The sequence below is a fragment of the Coregonus clupeaformis genome, chromosome 40, assembly GCF_020615455.1.
Source record: "Coregonus clupeaformis isolate EN_2021a chromosome 40, ASM2061545v1, whole genome shotgun sequence".
NCBI lineage: Eukaryota > Metazoa > Chordata > Actinopteri > Salmoniformes > Salmonidae > Coregonus > Coregonus clupeaformis.
Genome location: NC_059231.1, coordinates 1,286,327 through 1,302,396, shown reverse-complemented (window position 1 = coordinate 1,302,396; position 16,070 = coordinate 1,286,327). Strand labels below are relative to the sequence as shown.

General features: G+C 42.9%; 1 protein-coding gene across 1 annotated transcript in view; it reads left to right on the top strand.

The window, feature by feature from the left end:
- The window catches only part of hpgd (15-hydroxyprostaglandin dehydrogenase), a 33,079-nt gene extending 27,681 nt beyond the window's left edge, over positions 1–5,398 (top strand). The window contains exons 5-7 of the mRNA XM_041869015.2: positions 393–469; positions 2,945–3,108; positions 4,750–5,398. Of these exons, the coding sequence (XP_041724949.1) occupies positions 393–469; positions 2,945–3,108; positions 4,750–4,873 (365 nt within the window). The 3' untranslated portion in view covers positions 4,874–5,398. The remainder of the gene's footprint in view (positions 1–392; positions 470–2,944; positions 3,109–4,749) is intronic.
- Positions 5,399–16,070: the final 10,672 nt, after the last annotated feature.

The window sequence follows — 16,070 nt, the reverse complement described above, 5'->3', positions numbered from 1 at the left end:
TTTTCATGTTTGAATTAAGCGAAATAGGGATAAATACTTTGCCTTGGAGGATCCTGTGTTTTTCCATGACGGGAAAGGCATAGAGAATAAGTTACAGTACTCATTATTTTCTAGCAAGCGATATAGGATCTCAGTAAAAACTGGTAGAATCCACTAAGACGCACACACACACACACACACACACACACACAGAGGACAAGTAACCTCTGTAACAATGACTTTAGAAACACTACTAACAAATGCATGTGGTAGTGATTAAATCGGAGTAATTGCATTGTTGATAAGCGCCGTCAATGAAAAGTGCCTGAGATTGAAATGGGTAGCATGTGGAGTATGTTGGTGAGTTATAATGACTGTATGCTTGGTTTATTCTTTCTTTCTTTCTTTTTCAGCTTTCCTTCATTCCCCCCATCAGCCAGTGTATACAGCCACAAAGCACGGGGTGATAGGCTTTTCCAGAGCAATAGCGGTGAGTTCTAACACACACACCCAAACCTCTCCTCAAGTACCCCTAGCCGTTCCACATACAGTGCATTCGGAAAGTATTCAGACCCCTTCCCTTTTTCCACATTTTGTTACGTTATAGCCTTATTCTAAAATATATATATTTTTACATTTCCTCATCAATCTACACACAATACCTCCATAATGACGAAGTGAAAAAAGGTTTTTAGAAATGTTTGCAAATGTATTACAAATAAAAAACAGAAATACCTTATTTACATAAGTATTCAGACCCTTTGCTATGAGACTCGAAATTGAGCTCAGGTGCTTCCTGTTTCCAATGATCATCCGTGAGATGTTTCTACAACTTGATTGCAGTTCACCTGTGGTAAATTAAATTGAATGGACATGATTTGGAAAGGCACACACCTGTCTATAGAAGGTTCCACAGTTGACAGTGCATGTCAGAGCAAAAACCAAGCCATGAGGTCTAAGGAATTCTCCGTAGAGCTCCGAGACAGGATTGTTTCGAGGCACAGACCTGGGGAAGGGTACCAAAAAATGTCTGCAGCGTTGAAGGTCCCCAAGAACACAGTGGCCTCCATCATTCTTAAATGGAATAAGTTTGGAACCACCAAGACTCTTCCTAGAGCTGGCTGCCCGGACAGGGGAGAAGGGCCTTGGTCAGGGAAGTGACCAAGAACCCGATGGTCACTCTGACAGAGCTCCAGAGTTCCTGTGTGGAGATGGGAGAACCTTCCAGAAGGACAACCATCTCTGCAGCACTAGACCAATCAGGCTTTATGGTAGAGTGGCCAGACGGAAGCCACTCCTCAGTAAAAGGCACATGACAGCCCGCTTGGAGTTTGCCAAAAGGCACCTAAAGGACTCTCAGACCATGAGAAACAAGATTCTCTGGTCTGATGAAACCAAGATTGAACTCTTTGGTCCAAATGCCAAGTGTCAGGTCTGGAGGAAACCTGGCACCATCCCTACGGTGAAGCAGGGGATGTTTTCAGTGGCAGGGACTGGGAGACTAGTCAGGATCGAGGGAAAGATAATTGGAGCAAAGTACAGAGAGATCCTTGATGAAAACCTGCTCCAGAGCGCTAAGGACCTCAGACTGGGGCAAAGGTTCACCTTCCAACAGGACAATGACCCTAAGTACACAGCCAAGACAACACAGGAGTAGCTCTGGACAAGTCTCTGAATGTCCTTGAGTGGCCCAGCCAGAGCCCGGACTTGAACCTGATCGAACATCTCTGGAGAGACCTGAAAATAGCTGTGCAGCAACGCTCCCCATCCAACCTGACAGAGCTTGAGAGGATCTGCAGAGAAGAATGAGAGAAACTCTCCAAATACAGGTGTACCAAGCTTGTAGCGTCATGCCAAAGAAGACAATTTGCAAACATAAAAAAAAACTGTTTTTGCTTTGTCATTATGGGGTAATCCATTTTAGAATAAGGCTGTAACGTAACAAAATGTGGAAAAAGTCAAGGGGTTTGAGTACTTTCCAAATGTAATTATTGGGACAGTGAAGCTTTTTTTTCTAGTGCTTGGGACAAATTCACTTATGTGTATTAAAGTAGTAAAAAGTTTAGTAGTTGGTCCCATGTTCCTAGCACGCAATGACTACATTTTATTTTTTGCTGTTTTGTTTTGGTTGTGTTTCAGATTATTTTGTGCCCAATAGAAATTAATGGTAAATAATGTATTGTATCATTTTGGAGTCACTTTTATTGTAAGTAAGAATAGAATATGTTTCTAAACACTTCTACATTAATCTGGCTGCTACCATGATTACCATGATTACAGATAATCCTGAATGAATCGTTGATTTAGTCATTGTGAGCGATTTAATATGGGAACAAATACTAAACTTTGGACTACTTTAATACACGTATAAGTGAATTTGTCCCAATACTTGGGGGATAAAATGGGGGACTATGAACAAAGAGTGCTGTAATTTCAAAACGGTTCACCCGATATGGATGAAAATACCTTCAAATTAAAGGTGACAATCTGCACTTTAACCTCATAGTAATTGTTTTAGTTCAAATCCAAACTTTTGGAGTACAGAGCCAAAATAAGAAAATATTATTCACTGTCCCAATACTTACGGAGGTCACTGTATGTAATCCAAAACCAGTGCACCTGATTTAAGTAATGAAGGGCTTGATGATTAGTTGACCAGTTGAATCAGGTGTTGTACTAGAATACATGATATGTGGAATGGCTGGGGGTACTCCAGGAAAGGCTTGGAAAACAGTGGCCTAGACACATTCCTTTGCCCTGGGTGATTACGCTTGACCGTGTTCAGACATGTTTGTGCTCCTCTCCCTCTTTCACTCACACACACACACACACACACACACACACACACACACACGCACACGCACACGCACACGCACACGCACACACACACACTGGCATGTTGCTCCTTTCACAACCACACACACACACCCTGACACGTCTGTGTTCCTTTCCTCTCCCCGTTCAGGATGCAGCAGAGGTGGAGAACTATGGTGTGAGGATCAACACCCTGTGCCCTGCCTTCGTGGACACCCCTCTCCTGCGGTCCGTGGAACACGAGGACAACATGGGCAAGTTCGTCAAGTTCAAGGATGACTTCAAAAGGAGCATGCACAAGTTTGGAGTGCTTCAGTGAGTTCATATACATGTTGTGTAGAAGTCGCCTCATTTCTCTCTCAATATCTAGCACATTCTTTATAACTCAGATTTACAGAAAGCCTATGTGGTGTATTTAGGATACTGCTTCAGATTCATGTATACAAGTGTTGTTTATACCTAAACAAGTCAGCACAGATCTAGAATCAGCTTACATGGCCCTGTGAGACTACCCAAATACTAACTCCATTCTAGGGCATGCAGTATTACTTTATCTGGAGTAGCAAGGCTTCCCTAATCAGTGTCGATTTCCTCCTTAAATCCTCCCTCCACATAGTATGTGTGGGAGGCCATGGAGGTTGTTATCCCTCAATTTCTCTGTCTTATTTGGAGAGAGCAGAGAGGGGGCCTTGGAGAGAGCAGAGAGGGGGCCTTGGAGAGAGTAGAGAGGGGGCCTTGGAGAGAGCAGAGAGGGGGCCTTGGAGAGAGCAGAGAGGGGGGCCTTGGAGAGAGCAGAGAGGGGCCTTGGAGAGAGCAGAGAGGGGGCCTTAGAGAGAGCAGAGAGGGGGCCTTGGAGAGAGCAGAGAGGGGGGCCTTGGAGAGAGCAGAGAGGGGGACTTGGAGAGAGCAGAGAGGGGGACTTGGAGAGAGCAGAGAGGGGGCCTTGGAGAGAGCAGAGAGGGGGCCTTGGAGAGAGCAGAGAGGGGGCCTTGGAGAGAGCAGAGAGGGGGCCTTGGAGAGAGCAAAGAGGGGGCCTTGGAGAGAGCAGAGAGGGGGCCTTGGAGAGAGCAGAGAGGGGGCCTTGGAAAGAGCAGAGAGGGGGCCTTGGAGAGAGCAGAGAGGGGGCCTTGGAGAGAGCAGAGAGGGGGCCTTGGAGGCTTCCTGGTGTGTTTGTTGGTGTGTGTCTTGTCCCCTCTCTATGGCATTGACCTCCTGTGTTTTGAGTGCTTTGGAGGACATCAGAAATGGCTAAGGTGTTCTACTTCAAAAGCAAACGGCGGTAGGGATATACAGGTACAAACGTTGAGGGGTATTCTGAGGAAAGACTACCTTTCTTTATCAACATTATTTGAAATGATTAAGTTTGCTACAGTATGCATCCTAAACATGCAAAGCCAAATATTGAGAAATACAGTGTGGTTGAGGTAAGATGCACTTGAAATGATATGCAGGGCAAGTTTTATTTATTTATATCTGAATGCACTTCAGTCTTGAATGCTTACATTTACGCAGCTCAGCTGCTTTAAAGTACAGTATTTCGCAATACCCTGTCCAAGCTGTTTGGCCTGGGGCAAGGTGATTTGATAAATCTGTTGGCTAGAGCGTCAAAAAGAGGCCTTTTTAAATGTTGATCTTGTATCTGTTTCAGCCAGGAAATTGTTGTATTTAGTTACATCATATTTCAGGAATTTTCCTGATATAATCATGAGGGCATTTTCCAACCTAAATTGTTAGCTAGTCCAATTCAATCCCCCAAATCTTCAGGAATTGAAAGAGAATGTATGGTCATGGCTCTCTCTCTTTCCTGGGTCGTGTTTATTAAACACCAAGCGGAAGAAAACCGAACGAACCAGGGAGGGACGATCTGGACTCGTCCAAAATGAAACACATTTTCCCACTGTGTTCCCTCCCTAACACGACCCTGTTATCTCTCTATCTTGTGATCTCTATCCCCAGGCCGTCACTGATCGCAGAGGGAGTGTTGCGTCTGATAACTGATACCAGTCTAAACGGCGCCGTGATGAAGATCACCTGCTCCAAAGGGATCCACTTCCACACCTACGAGCCCCTGTCTGCCTGAGAGGAACAACACCGAATACCGTCGGATTTCTGTCACCCACCCAGACAAAGGAACTTAAAGTTGTCGGAGTGGTATGGAGTCATTCAGAAAGTAGGCCCATGTGTCTATGGATCCTATAGGGGGAATTGGTAGAAATGTAGGCCCATAGAATTAGGAATTAGAATAGTCATTTAATGGGATCTCTATGTGTATGCCTAAATTGGATGTAACCAATATTCCAGTAGTCTCACTTAATGGGTGTGAACAGCGGTAGACAAAGAGGGCTTAGTATTCGGGTTTCCCTCATCATAAAATCCTCCAGTTGATTTGACTAGTATGAGAGAGACTTATTCTTGCAGGTACACATTGACTGCTATAATGACACCTTTTATCTTTAAATGTACAGTGTACATTTCTGTGTTTTAAGATTTTTTTGATTACCGTATTTTCCACACTATAAGGCGCACCAGAGTATAAGCCGCAGCAGCTAAATTGAATGATATTGAATGATGTGTACATATATAAGCCGCACTGGACCATAAACCGCAGGTGTTTTAATGTTTAATTACCATATGTAAGGGTTCGTGCACAGAGGGGATTGTCGGGAAAGAGACAAACTGTCTCGCTCTCGTAATGTTTGTCTGTCTTGCTCTCGTTCTGTCTCTCGTTCTGTCTCTCGTACCACTCTCGGTTCCACTTTTACTTTTGCGCGCTACCTGTCTCACTCTTTTCCAGCCTCCAGCTGCTCCTGCTGGAGCCCGCCGCTTAAAGGTGGGGGGCGCGGACCGGTCATAGAGCCCATAGAGTTAAAGTTGGTGGACTGTAACCTGTCAAATCCATAGATTTAGGAGGTCTTCTAGGGGCCGTTAGCTGTAAAAATCCATAGATTAGCCGCACCGTTATATAAGCCGCAGGGTCGAAAAATTGGAAAAAAGGCGCGGCTTATAGTCCGAAAATTACGGTAAATGCTTTTATATTAATCTACAGTGAGGGAAAAAAGTATTTGATCCCCTGCTGATTTTGTATGTTTGCCCACTGACAAAGAAATGATCAGTCTATAATTTTAATGGTAGGTTTATTTGAACAGTGAGAGACAGAATAACAACAAAAAAATCCAGAAAAACGCATGTCACAAATGTTATAAATTGATTTGCATTTTAATTAGGGAAATAAGTATTTGACCCCCTCTCAATCAGAAAGATTTCTGGCTCCCATGTGTCTTTTATACAGGTAACGAGCTGAGATTAGGAGCACACTCTTAAAGGGAGTGCTCCTAATCTCAGCTTGTTACCTGTATAAAAGACACCTGTCCACAGAAGCAATCAATCAATCAGATTCCAAACTCTCCACCATGGCCAAGACCAAAGAGCTCTCCAAGGATGTCAGGGACAAGATTGTAGACCTACACAAGGCTGGAATGGACTACAAGACCATCGCCAAGCAGCTTGGTGAGAAGGTGACAACAGTTGGTGCGATTATTCGCAAATGGAAGAAACACAAAAGAACTGTCAATCTCCCTCGGCCTGGGGCTCCATGCAAGATCTCACCTCGTGGAGTTGCAATGATCATGAGAACGGTGAGGAATCAGCCCAGAACTACACGGGAGGATCTTGTCAATGATCTCAAGGCAGCTGGGACCATAGTGACCAAGAAAACAATTGGTAACACACTACGCCGTGAAGGACTGAACTCTTGCAGCGCCCGCAAGGTCTCCTGAGTGGCGCAGTGGTCTAAGGCACTGCATCGCAGTGCTAACTGTGCCACTAGAGATCCTGGTTCGAATCCAGGCTCTGTCGCAGCCGGCCGCGACCGGGAGACTCATGGGCGGCGCACAATTGGCCCAGCGTCGTCCAGGGTAGGGGAGGGAATGGCCGGCAGGGATGTAGCTCAGTTGATAGAGCATGGCGTTTGCAACGCCAGGGTTGTGGGTTCAATTCCCACGGGGGGCCAGTATAAAAAAATATATGTATTCACTAACTGTAAGTTGCTCTGGATAAGAGCGTCTGCTAAATGACGTAAATGTAAAATGTAATGTAAATGTCCCCCTGCTAAAGAATGCACATATACATGCCCGTCTGAAGTTTGCCAATGAACATCTGAATGATTAAGAGGAGAACTGGGTGAAAGTGGTGTGGTCAGATGAGACCAAAATGGAGCTCTTTGGCATCAACTCAACTCGCCGTGTTTGGAGGAGGAGGAATGCTGCCTATGACCCCAAGAACACCATCCCCACCGTCAAACATGGAGGTGGAAACATTATGCTTTGGGGGTGTTTTTCTGCTATGGGGACAGGACAACTTCACCTCATCAAAGGGACGATGGACGGGGCAATGTACCGTCAAATCTAGTGTGAGAACCTCCTTCCCTAAGCCAGGGCATTGAAAATGGATGGGGATTCCAGCATGACAATGACCCAAAACACACGGCCAAGGCAACAAAGGAGTGGCTCAAGAAGAAGCACATTAAGGTTGTGGAGTGGCCTAGCCAGTCTCCAGACCTTAATCCCATAGAAAATCTGTGGAGGGAGCTGAAGGTTTGAGTTGCCAAATGTCAGCCTCGAAGATCTGCAAAGAGGAGTGGGACAAAATCCCTCCTGAGATGTGTGCAAACCTGGTGGCCAACTACAAGAAACGTCTGACCTCTGTGATTGCCAACAAGGGTTTTGCCACCAAGTACTAAGTCATGTTTTGCAGAGGGGTCAAATACTTATTTCCCTCATTAAAATTCAAATCAATTTTATAATAACATTTTTGACATGCGTTTTTCTGGATTTTTCTGTTGTTATTCTGTCTCTCACTGTTCAAATAAACCTACCATTAAAATTATAGACTGATCATGTCTTTGTCAGTGGGCAAATGTACAAAATCAGCAGGGGATCAAAAACTTTTTTCCCTCACTGTATGAATATGCATATTATTTTCTTGATATTTATTGCTCAGATTCCTTCCCTTGGGACCAGAAATGGCAAAGTGACGTACTGTACCTCATTACCCAATGATGAAATGGAAATTTTATCAGAAAGCACAATAATATCAACATATCTTTACAATTCAACCAAAATAACTGTAGTTTATTTATGATACAATAGCATACTTTATTATCATAGAATATGTGTACATTATATTTTTGTTGTCTGTCAGACAATAAACTTTGACTTGATTACAAGCTCCTTTCCTCTTTTCATTATTTTGTTACATGACTGTTACATTTCTACATTTTAGTCATTTAGCAGACGCTCTTATCCAGAGCGCTTTACAGTTAGTGAGTGCATACATTTTCATACTGGCCCCCCTTGGGAAACAAACCCACAACCCTGGCGTTGCAAGCGCCATGCTCTACCAACTGAGCTACAGGGGACTAAGACAGTATCTGTAACACAGTAATGCAGGTTTATCAGGCAGAAAGAAGACTCCTGAGGGCTGGGGAGTTGTCAGCACGTTACCTAGCTGAGTATGTTGCCGTTGGGCTAAGTATGTTGCCGTTGGGAGTGTCCGCCTCACCTCCACTACCATGCAGTAAAACAGGCTTTGACGAGAGGAGAAACTGTAGCGGAACTACGTCAGTCATGCATGTAGACAGACAGACAGACAGACAGACAGTTTTTTTCTTTTTCAATCCTTTGCTGTTTTTTGTTGTTCCACGATGTATGCGTGACAGGAATTCACATCTGGATATCCCCCCCCTCCCGCTATCACCTGCAGTCTGTGTTAACTTGTTTACCAAACAGGCTTTCCGAGAGATTCTACGACCAGGAAAAGAGGGGGATGGAGAGCGAGAGCGGCACACATTTGATATGGGTCACAGCAGGTGAAGGATGCCTGATACAAACCTCATCAAATGAGAAGAGCGAGTTAGAGATAAGAGCTATATAAAGATGATATATATATATAATGTATATTATGGTGAATATGTGTATAAACAGTATATTATGGTGGTACCAATCCTTCCACTGTGCTGAGTATACTGACAGTCTCCAAATAGCAGATCTACAGCATAGTGCATAGTAATGGTACTTCAGGGTATGACCAGTGGTTTTAACACAACATTGCAAAATGAAAGGATCTTGAAATTAACTTCCTGAATGACTTGTCTGACAGCAATCATTTCACAATGTGGAAAGACGCATCATGTGAAGAAGTGTGATACATTTGTCACATATAACCCTCAGAACAGCCTCAATTCATCAGGGCATGGAGTCTACAAGATCGGAAGCGTTCCACAGGGATGCTGGCCCATGTTGACTCCAATGCTTCCCACAGTTGTGTCAAGTTGGCTGGATGTCCTTTGGGTGGTGGACCATTCTTGATACACATGGGAAACTGAACGGGGTATGGTAGTAGGTGCCAGGCACTCTAATTTGTGTCAAGAACTGTAACGCTGCTGGGTTATTCACGCTCAACAAAGGCACTTAAATATTTTGTCTTGCCCTTTCACCTTCTGAATGGTACACATACACAATCCATGTCTCAATTGTCTCAAGGCTTAAAACGTATTCTTTAACCTGTCTCCTCTCCTTCATCTACACTGATTGAAGTGGATTTAGATGACATCAATAATGGATCATAGCTTTCACCTGGATTCACCTATGTCATTGAAAGAGCATGTTTTGTATACTCAATATAAATGTTCCTCAAAACATGCAAATCTCAGATCTGACCTGTCAAACCTGGATAGGTGAAATGCTCCGAACTGTGTTTAAACTCCTCCTTATAACCCCCCCAGCTGATGATGCAAATTCAGACATGCATTATAAGGCTGTCCCCTATTCCCAATGGGCCCTGGTCAAAAGTACTGCACTATATAGGGAATATGGTGTGCCATTTGGGACGAAGCCCGTATGATCAAGGAAGGAACATTGACCGCTAACTTTACCTACCCAAGCTCATATGCATAATTCAGACAGGTTTTACCTACTTAGGAAAAATTCTGACACTGTCCCACTGCCACTACAACTTTACCAGAAGGAAGACCTCTCCAACTAACCAGGTTAGAAGTTTAAATTAAGATTGACATTTCCACTGTAGCTCGGCCACCTTCCACCCGCAGATGCGGAAGGCCGCCATAGACGGATAATATGGATTGAGACACAGCCCATGCAAAAAAAAGATATCTCAAGCTTATTAAACTGACAGACTTTGATGGGGATTTTTTTTAATGATGTTACTTAGATTGATGCACCAGTGTCAATAGAATCTAGGGGGTTGTGTCTGTTCTTTATTATAGTCTGTCTTTTACATAGGTTTTACATATGTCGGTACCAGAGGAGGCTGGTGAGGGGAGGACGGCGTATAAAGTACATTTGTAATGTCTGACCGTATGTCCAATAAGCTGTAGCCTCTCGATGTATTGTTACAGTATCACTCCAAGAGGGAACGTCAGACAGACAGAGAAAAGATGAATAACTCCCTAGACGGAAACTCTACTCTACTCTCCAACTTCACCGAACACCTTGGTTATGTCAAGTATCTACTATACACTGCTGCTGACTCAATCAACCTCATCCTGAGTCTCCCCATCAATGTCTACGTCCTGTGGCTGATAGTGAGCGGAGCGGGGGGGACGATAGCCTCAGACTTTTTCTCTCTCAACCTGGCCGTGTCTGATATCCTCACCTGCCTGTCCAGTCTGATGTTTATTCTCCATAATCACATCATTGATTACGTTCAAGAGGATGGTGCTTTAAGGAGCGTTGCGATTTTCTTTAGGGGTTTCATCCTTACTGGTCGTCCCCTGTTCCAGTGCTGTATCTGTGTGGAGCGCTACCTGGCGGTGGTCCACCCAGTAACCTTCCTGAAGTACAAACCCCTGAGGTACCGGGTTGGGTGTTGTGTTGTTGTCTGGATGATAGTGCTTGGATCCTGCTTTGCCTATGTGCTTGGTGAATCAAAATGTACGAATTACTTTACTTTGGGTTTCACCCTGGTTATGTGTTCTGTGATGTTGTTCTGCTGCCTGGCTATTCTCAGGGCCCTGAAACGTCCTGGCCCGGGGGAAGGGGAGGGGGAAGGGATGAAGAACATGAAGCTGACGGCCTTCAGGATCATTTCAATTATCATGGTGTCTATGGGTGTCATGTACCTCCCACTGGTTATTATCTTGATAATGTATGATCTTATAAAACAAGTGGAGTATGCATTTAGTTCGTCCATTTGTTTTTCTATCATAGTGGTCTTTGGGTTTGTGCACCCCCTCCTCTACCTCCACAGAGCTGAGAAGCTGCCCTGTATCAGGGGTCCCTGAGGAGATCTTCCTTAAAGGAGCTACATGTAGCATTTCAACCTATTAGCTCTAAATGGCAATGATACATCTCTAGTATAATAATATGCCATTTAGCAGACGCTTTTATCCAAAGCGACTTACAGTCATGCGTGCATAATTTTTTTGTGTATGGGTGGTCCCGGGGATCGAACCCACTACCTTGGCGTTACAAGCGCCGTGCTCTACCAGCTGAGCTACAGAGGACCACGTAGTAGTAATGGAATAAAATTCCATAAGATAAATATATAATTATTTGAACGTTATTCCAGAAATTCCAGTTGGAAGATTCCCCGAATCAGAAGGAAATGAGCCATAAATCTGGAATCCTCCAACCAAGATTTCTGGAAAACCTACATGTGATACAGACAAATTTAGTGGCCTTGTGGTTAGAGTGTCTGCCCTGAGATTGGAAGATTGGGCGTTTGATCCCCAGCTAAGTCATACCAAAGACCATATAAAAGGGACCAGATGCATCTCTGCTTGGTACTCAGCATTAAAGGTACTATTTACAGAAATCGCTCTGCCATTTCCTAGTTTCTAAAAGTTCGCATAATTTCAGTTTAAGTGACAAAACAAGCACTGTAGAGAATCATTGTATCATCTAAACCGCTGTGAAATATATTTTCCATAACCAAAAGTATTGTATTTTCAGCTGTTTGAAGCTGGTGTACAAAACTGAAAGTAAAACACGCAAAACATAGAAATAACGCACATAGACTTGCTTTCAATGAGAATGAGATCTATAACTCACATTTCTATGTGAATTTGGTCGGGTCGCCCAAAAAGTTGCATATTGCAGGTTTAAGGAGATAGATTGGCAGTAAGGCCCTGCGCAAGAGATAGACTCCTGCTCCTATGAGCCGTTCTGGCTTGCACAAGCCAAGGCTCATGCAAGACTACTTATACAATGTGATACAATACAACACACCCATGCTAAGTATGATAATGTGTCAGCCTAATTATGTCCTAGGTCCTTATTAAATGGAGAGATGGGTGGAATGGTATTGTGATGGAGTGTGTGAGTGTGTGAATGTTCTCTCTGCTGTTGTTGGGCTTCTGGGCCATTTGTAATGATAGGGTTGCTACATTGGCTGGGAGCTGGGTGTGAACTTTATTGTTTAAATCATATCATTAAGTTAACACCACCGGTCATAACCGTATATTAACATCTCCCTCCCAACCCATGTGAATTAGACTGGATGTACTCTCTCCTGCTCAAAACTCACGTTGTGCTCAAATGACGCACATAGCTGTTTACTCAGAATGGGAGGTATGCATGATGTTTTCATCACACTGTTGAATGCAAATTACAGAATGACTAAAGTGCGTGTGACAGTATGGTATTTCCGTGTATCAGGGTGTTGAAGAATGAGTATGACAGTAATTTGTACAAGAAGGTTACATATCCTGATATGGTCGCTGATGTTTCCTTTTGTGATGGTGTGCTATGTCACTCACAGCCACAACCAAGCCTTAAAGGGGCAGTTCAGTTAAAAACATATTTTCCTGTTTTTGTATGATATTTCCACACTATGAGGTAAAAATAATACTCTGGAATTGTGAAAATGATGATAATGCCCCTTTTATGTAAGAGCTGTTTGAAAAAAAAATGCCTGGAATTTCAACCTGTTCAGGTGGGATGGAACTTTTGGCCCACATCATGATTATAATAGACCAATGACTGTTCATCTGGTTAAGGGGGTGGGTTCTAGACCATCCTATCAGCCAATCAGGGCTGTGTATGTAAATATATTTGAATTTGTTTCCCAATGCCCACACGATCAGACTGATTATTTCAGGGGTCAAAGGAGGCTCAGGGAAATAAATGATTCAAAATATATTTTGGAGTTATTTTCATTAAATAAACACACACAGTGATTTATTAGACATACAGTGATTATTAAAAACTAAAATTACAAAGACTGCATGGAGGCTTTAAACAAATGGCATTAAATGTTGGCTCAGAGTCAAAGGTGTCAAAGCTGAATTCCCCAACCTGCTTTGAGAAATGCAACACCTCCAGGTGTTTAAAGAATGCTCCTGCTGAAAGGGTTTGTTCAAATACCATTGCCTCGCTCTGTCCCCAAAAAGTGAAAGGAACTTGATGCATATCTTTAGCCTCGTTTATACCTGGTATAAGCATGTGTCCTTTGTCCTGATCTTATCCACATTCTGATAAAAGACAAATGTGTCTTTCATCTGTCTACTGTGTCCGCATTGTGACCAGATTTCCTGGTTTCTCCCTGTATGCACATTATTTGACAGATATTCTTTCAAAATAATATTTAATGATCTATTTTAATAAACATATCAATGCCATAAGTCAATGGTGCCACCTGTCAATGATTTTAGAGGCCGACATAATGATGATTTCACTGCCAGATCCGTCTACACAATGGGTACCTGACTACCTCTGGAGGTGGTCGGAAGATCTGATCACAATCTTTTAATCGTCTACAACTGTGAGCACAGTCAGAATGTGGACAAGATCAGGACAAAGATTAGAACCAGGTATAAACAGGGTTTTTGAGAAGTATGGCTCAATGATTGATTAGATATTTAGAGAGAGGTTTCTTTCCACAGAGCAGCCATAGATGGGAATAAGGCCCTTTCAACATGCACCCGTGGGAATTGATCTCACAACCCTGTTGTTGGTGGTGGTAGCTCCACACTCTTACCCACTGAGCCACACAGGACCTTTTTTAAGGTTGGCAACACAATTGGACAGGCGAAAGCAAAAGCTCTACCTCATAGTTTACACAGATACACTGATTGGAAAAGACTTGACAGGTGTAAATAAAATGGTGGAAGCCCATCATTAGGCTGGCTTTCACCACAGGGGTATGCTATAAAGCAGCATCAATGAGTTAGCCAGCTAGCTAACTTGCCTAAATCTTCTGAAATATTATTTTAAAGCTTTAAATTGGCATGGTCTAATTGACTCGACAACCAAAAACACATATCCAAGTTCAGCTTTCTTAATGAACCAGAAAATAAATAGTTATTTCTGGTTGTTTATCAAGGTTAGCTGGCTAATTCATTGATCCAGCTTTGTAGTATACCCCTCTGGTCAGTTCTTTCAGATCAGTGAAAGGAATGAGAGGTGAGGAGAGGCCTCACAGTGATACTGGTCGCGTTCCCCTGCTCAGACGTTGAGCGCATCATCCGATGGCCGAGTGCCATGTCATCAACTGCGCAGTCGGGCACCAGATTGCTATAACACATGATGTGGTTAGCTGATACATAAAACACCTATCCAGGCGTTGTACGATCTGCCATGCATCGACAACGCCTGGGCAGAGGAACGTGCCCATTGTAGGAAGTAGGAGACAGAGCCATCTAGTGATCTTCACTAAGCTGTACACCTACACCTGCATGGATCCACAGCGAATACTTTTCATCAAATTAAGAACCAAGCCTCTTTACCTGAGTCAAAGGTGAGTTTTAAGTTCTTGGTTACCCGTAGACTCTTTGTTATTCTTACAGTGATTCCTGTTGACTTGTTATACTCTGGAAATGCTTGTATTAGATCTGGTTCATCTAGACAAATATTGAGCAACAAGATGAATACTGTCTATGAAGACACTTATGGGAAGGGTAAACCCATAGAGATAGATAGAGGACTCATCTTTTTATCTGTGCCATTGTAGCATCTGTGACTGCATGGGCAGCGCCATTGAGGCTACAACCTATAGAAATCCTCACCCAGTTGACTACTTTGACTTTTTTTTAAAGCATGGTGGAAGCCTCCATGCTAAACTGGCCTTTTGGCCACTAGAGGCCTCTATCATTCTCTATAGGTAAACCCCATGAGGATCAGACATCTAGTTTCATCTAAAGGGAATCCTGGTGAAAACCAGTGACACAATGCCTGCCATCTTGTAGGGCAACCCCACAACATTCCAGAGAATACAGTAATCGATACATTTGATAACAGGCAGTAAGAAAGACCAGAAACCTTTCAACCACACTTCAAACATTTAGCCATGGTGTTTCTTTGAATACTGCGTTACGCAACACAATGTCAACATAAACAAAATGTCAACAGATGTTTATGCATAATGTTTATGTCAACTTTAGCATTATGTTAGTCTTGTGTAAGCATTATGATGTTAACTTTACAGTGGTGTCACTGGCAGTTCAACACGTGATTTATAAAAACATTTAGTCTGCACAGTATTTTGAGATCTGATCTTTGAATGGCTGGGCTTTGTAATGCAGTGTGTGGCATGTGTTTTTGCTGTACTATTGTGAAATAGGTGCATCAGCTTGACCTTATGTAAAGTACTGTAACTAGCTTTAATGTGTGGTGCAGTGGAAAGAGGAGACAGATGGGTAGAACACACTAGGAAAAGCAGTGTTGTAAATTACTTTAAAATACTACTTAAGTCGTTTTTTGGGGTATCTGTACTTTACTATTTATATTTGACAACTTTTACATTTACTTCACTACATTCCTAAAGAAAATAATGTACTTTTTACTCCATACATTTTCCCTGACACCCAAAAGTATTCGTTACATTTTGAATGCTTAGCATGACAGGAAGATTGTCCAATTCACGCACTTATTAAGAGAACATCCCTGGTCATCCCTACTGCCTGTGATCTGGCGGACCCACTATACACACATGCTTTGTGTTGGAGTGTGCCCCTGCCCTGGCTAAAATGGTGCCGTCTGGTTTGCTTAATACAAGGAATTTGGAATAATTTATGCTTTTACTTTTGTACTTAAGTATATTTAAAACAAAATAATTTTAGACTTTCACTCAACTAGGATTTTACTGGGTGACTTTCACTTTTACTTGAGTAATTTTCTATGAAGGTATTTTTACTTTTACTCAAGTATGACAATTGGGTACTTTTTCCACCATTGAGGAAAAGCGGTATCCGACTGGGCACAGATGTCAATTCAACGTCTATTCCACATTGGTTCAATGTAATTTAATTTAAATGACGTAGA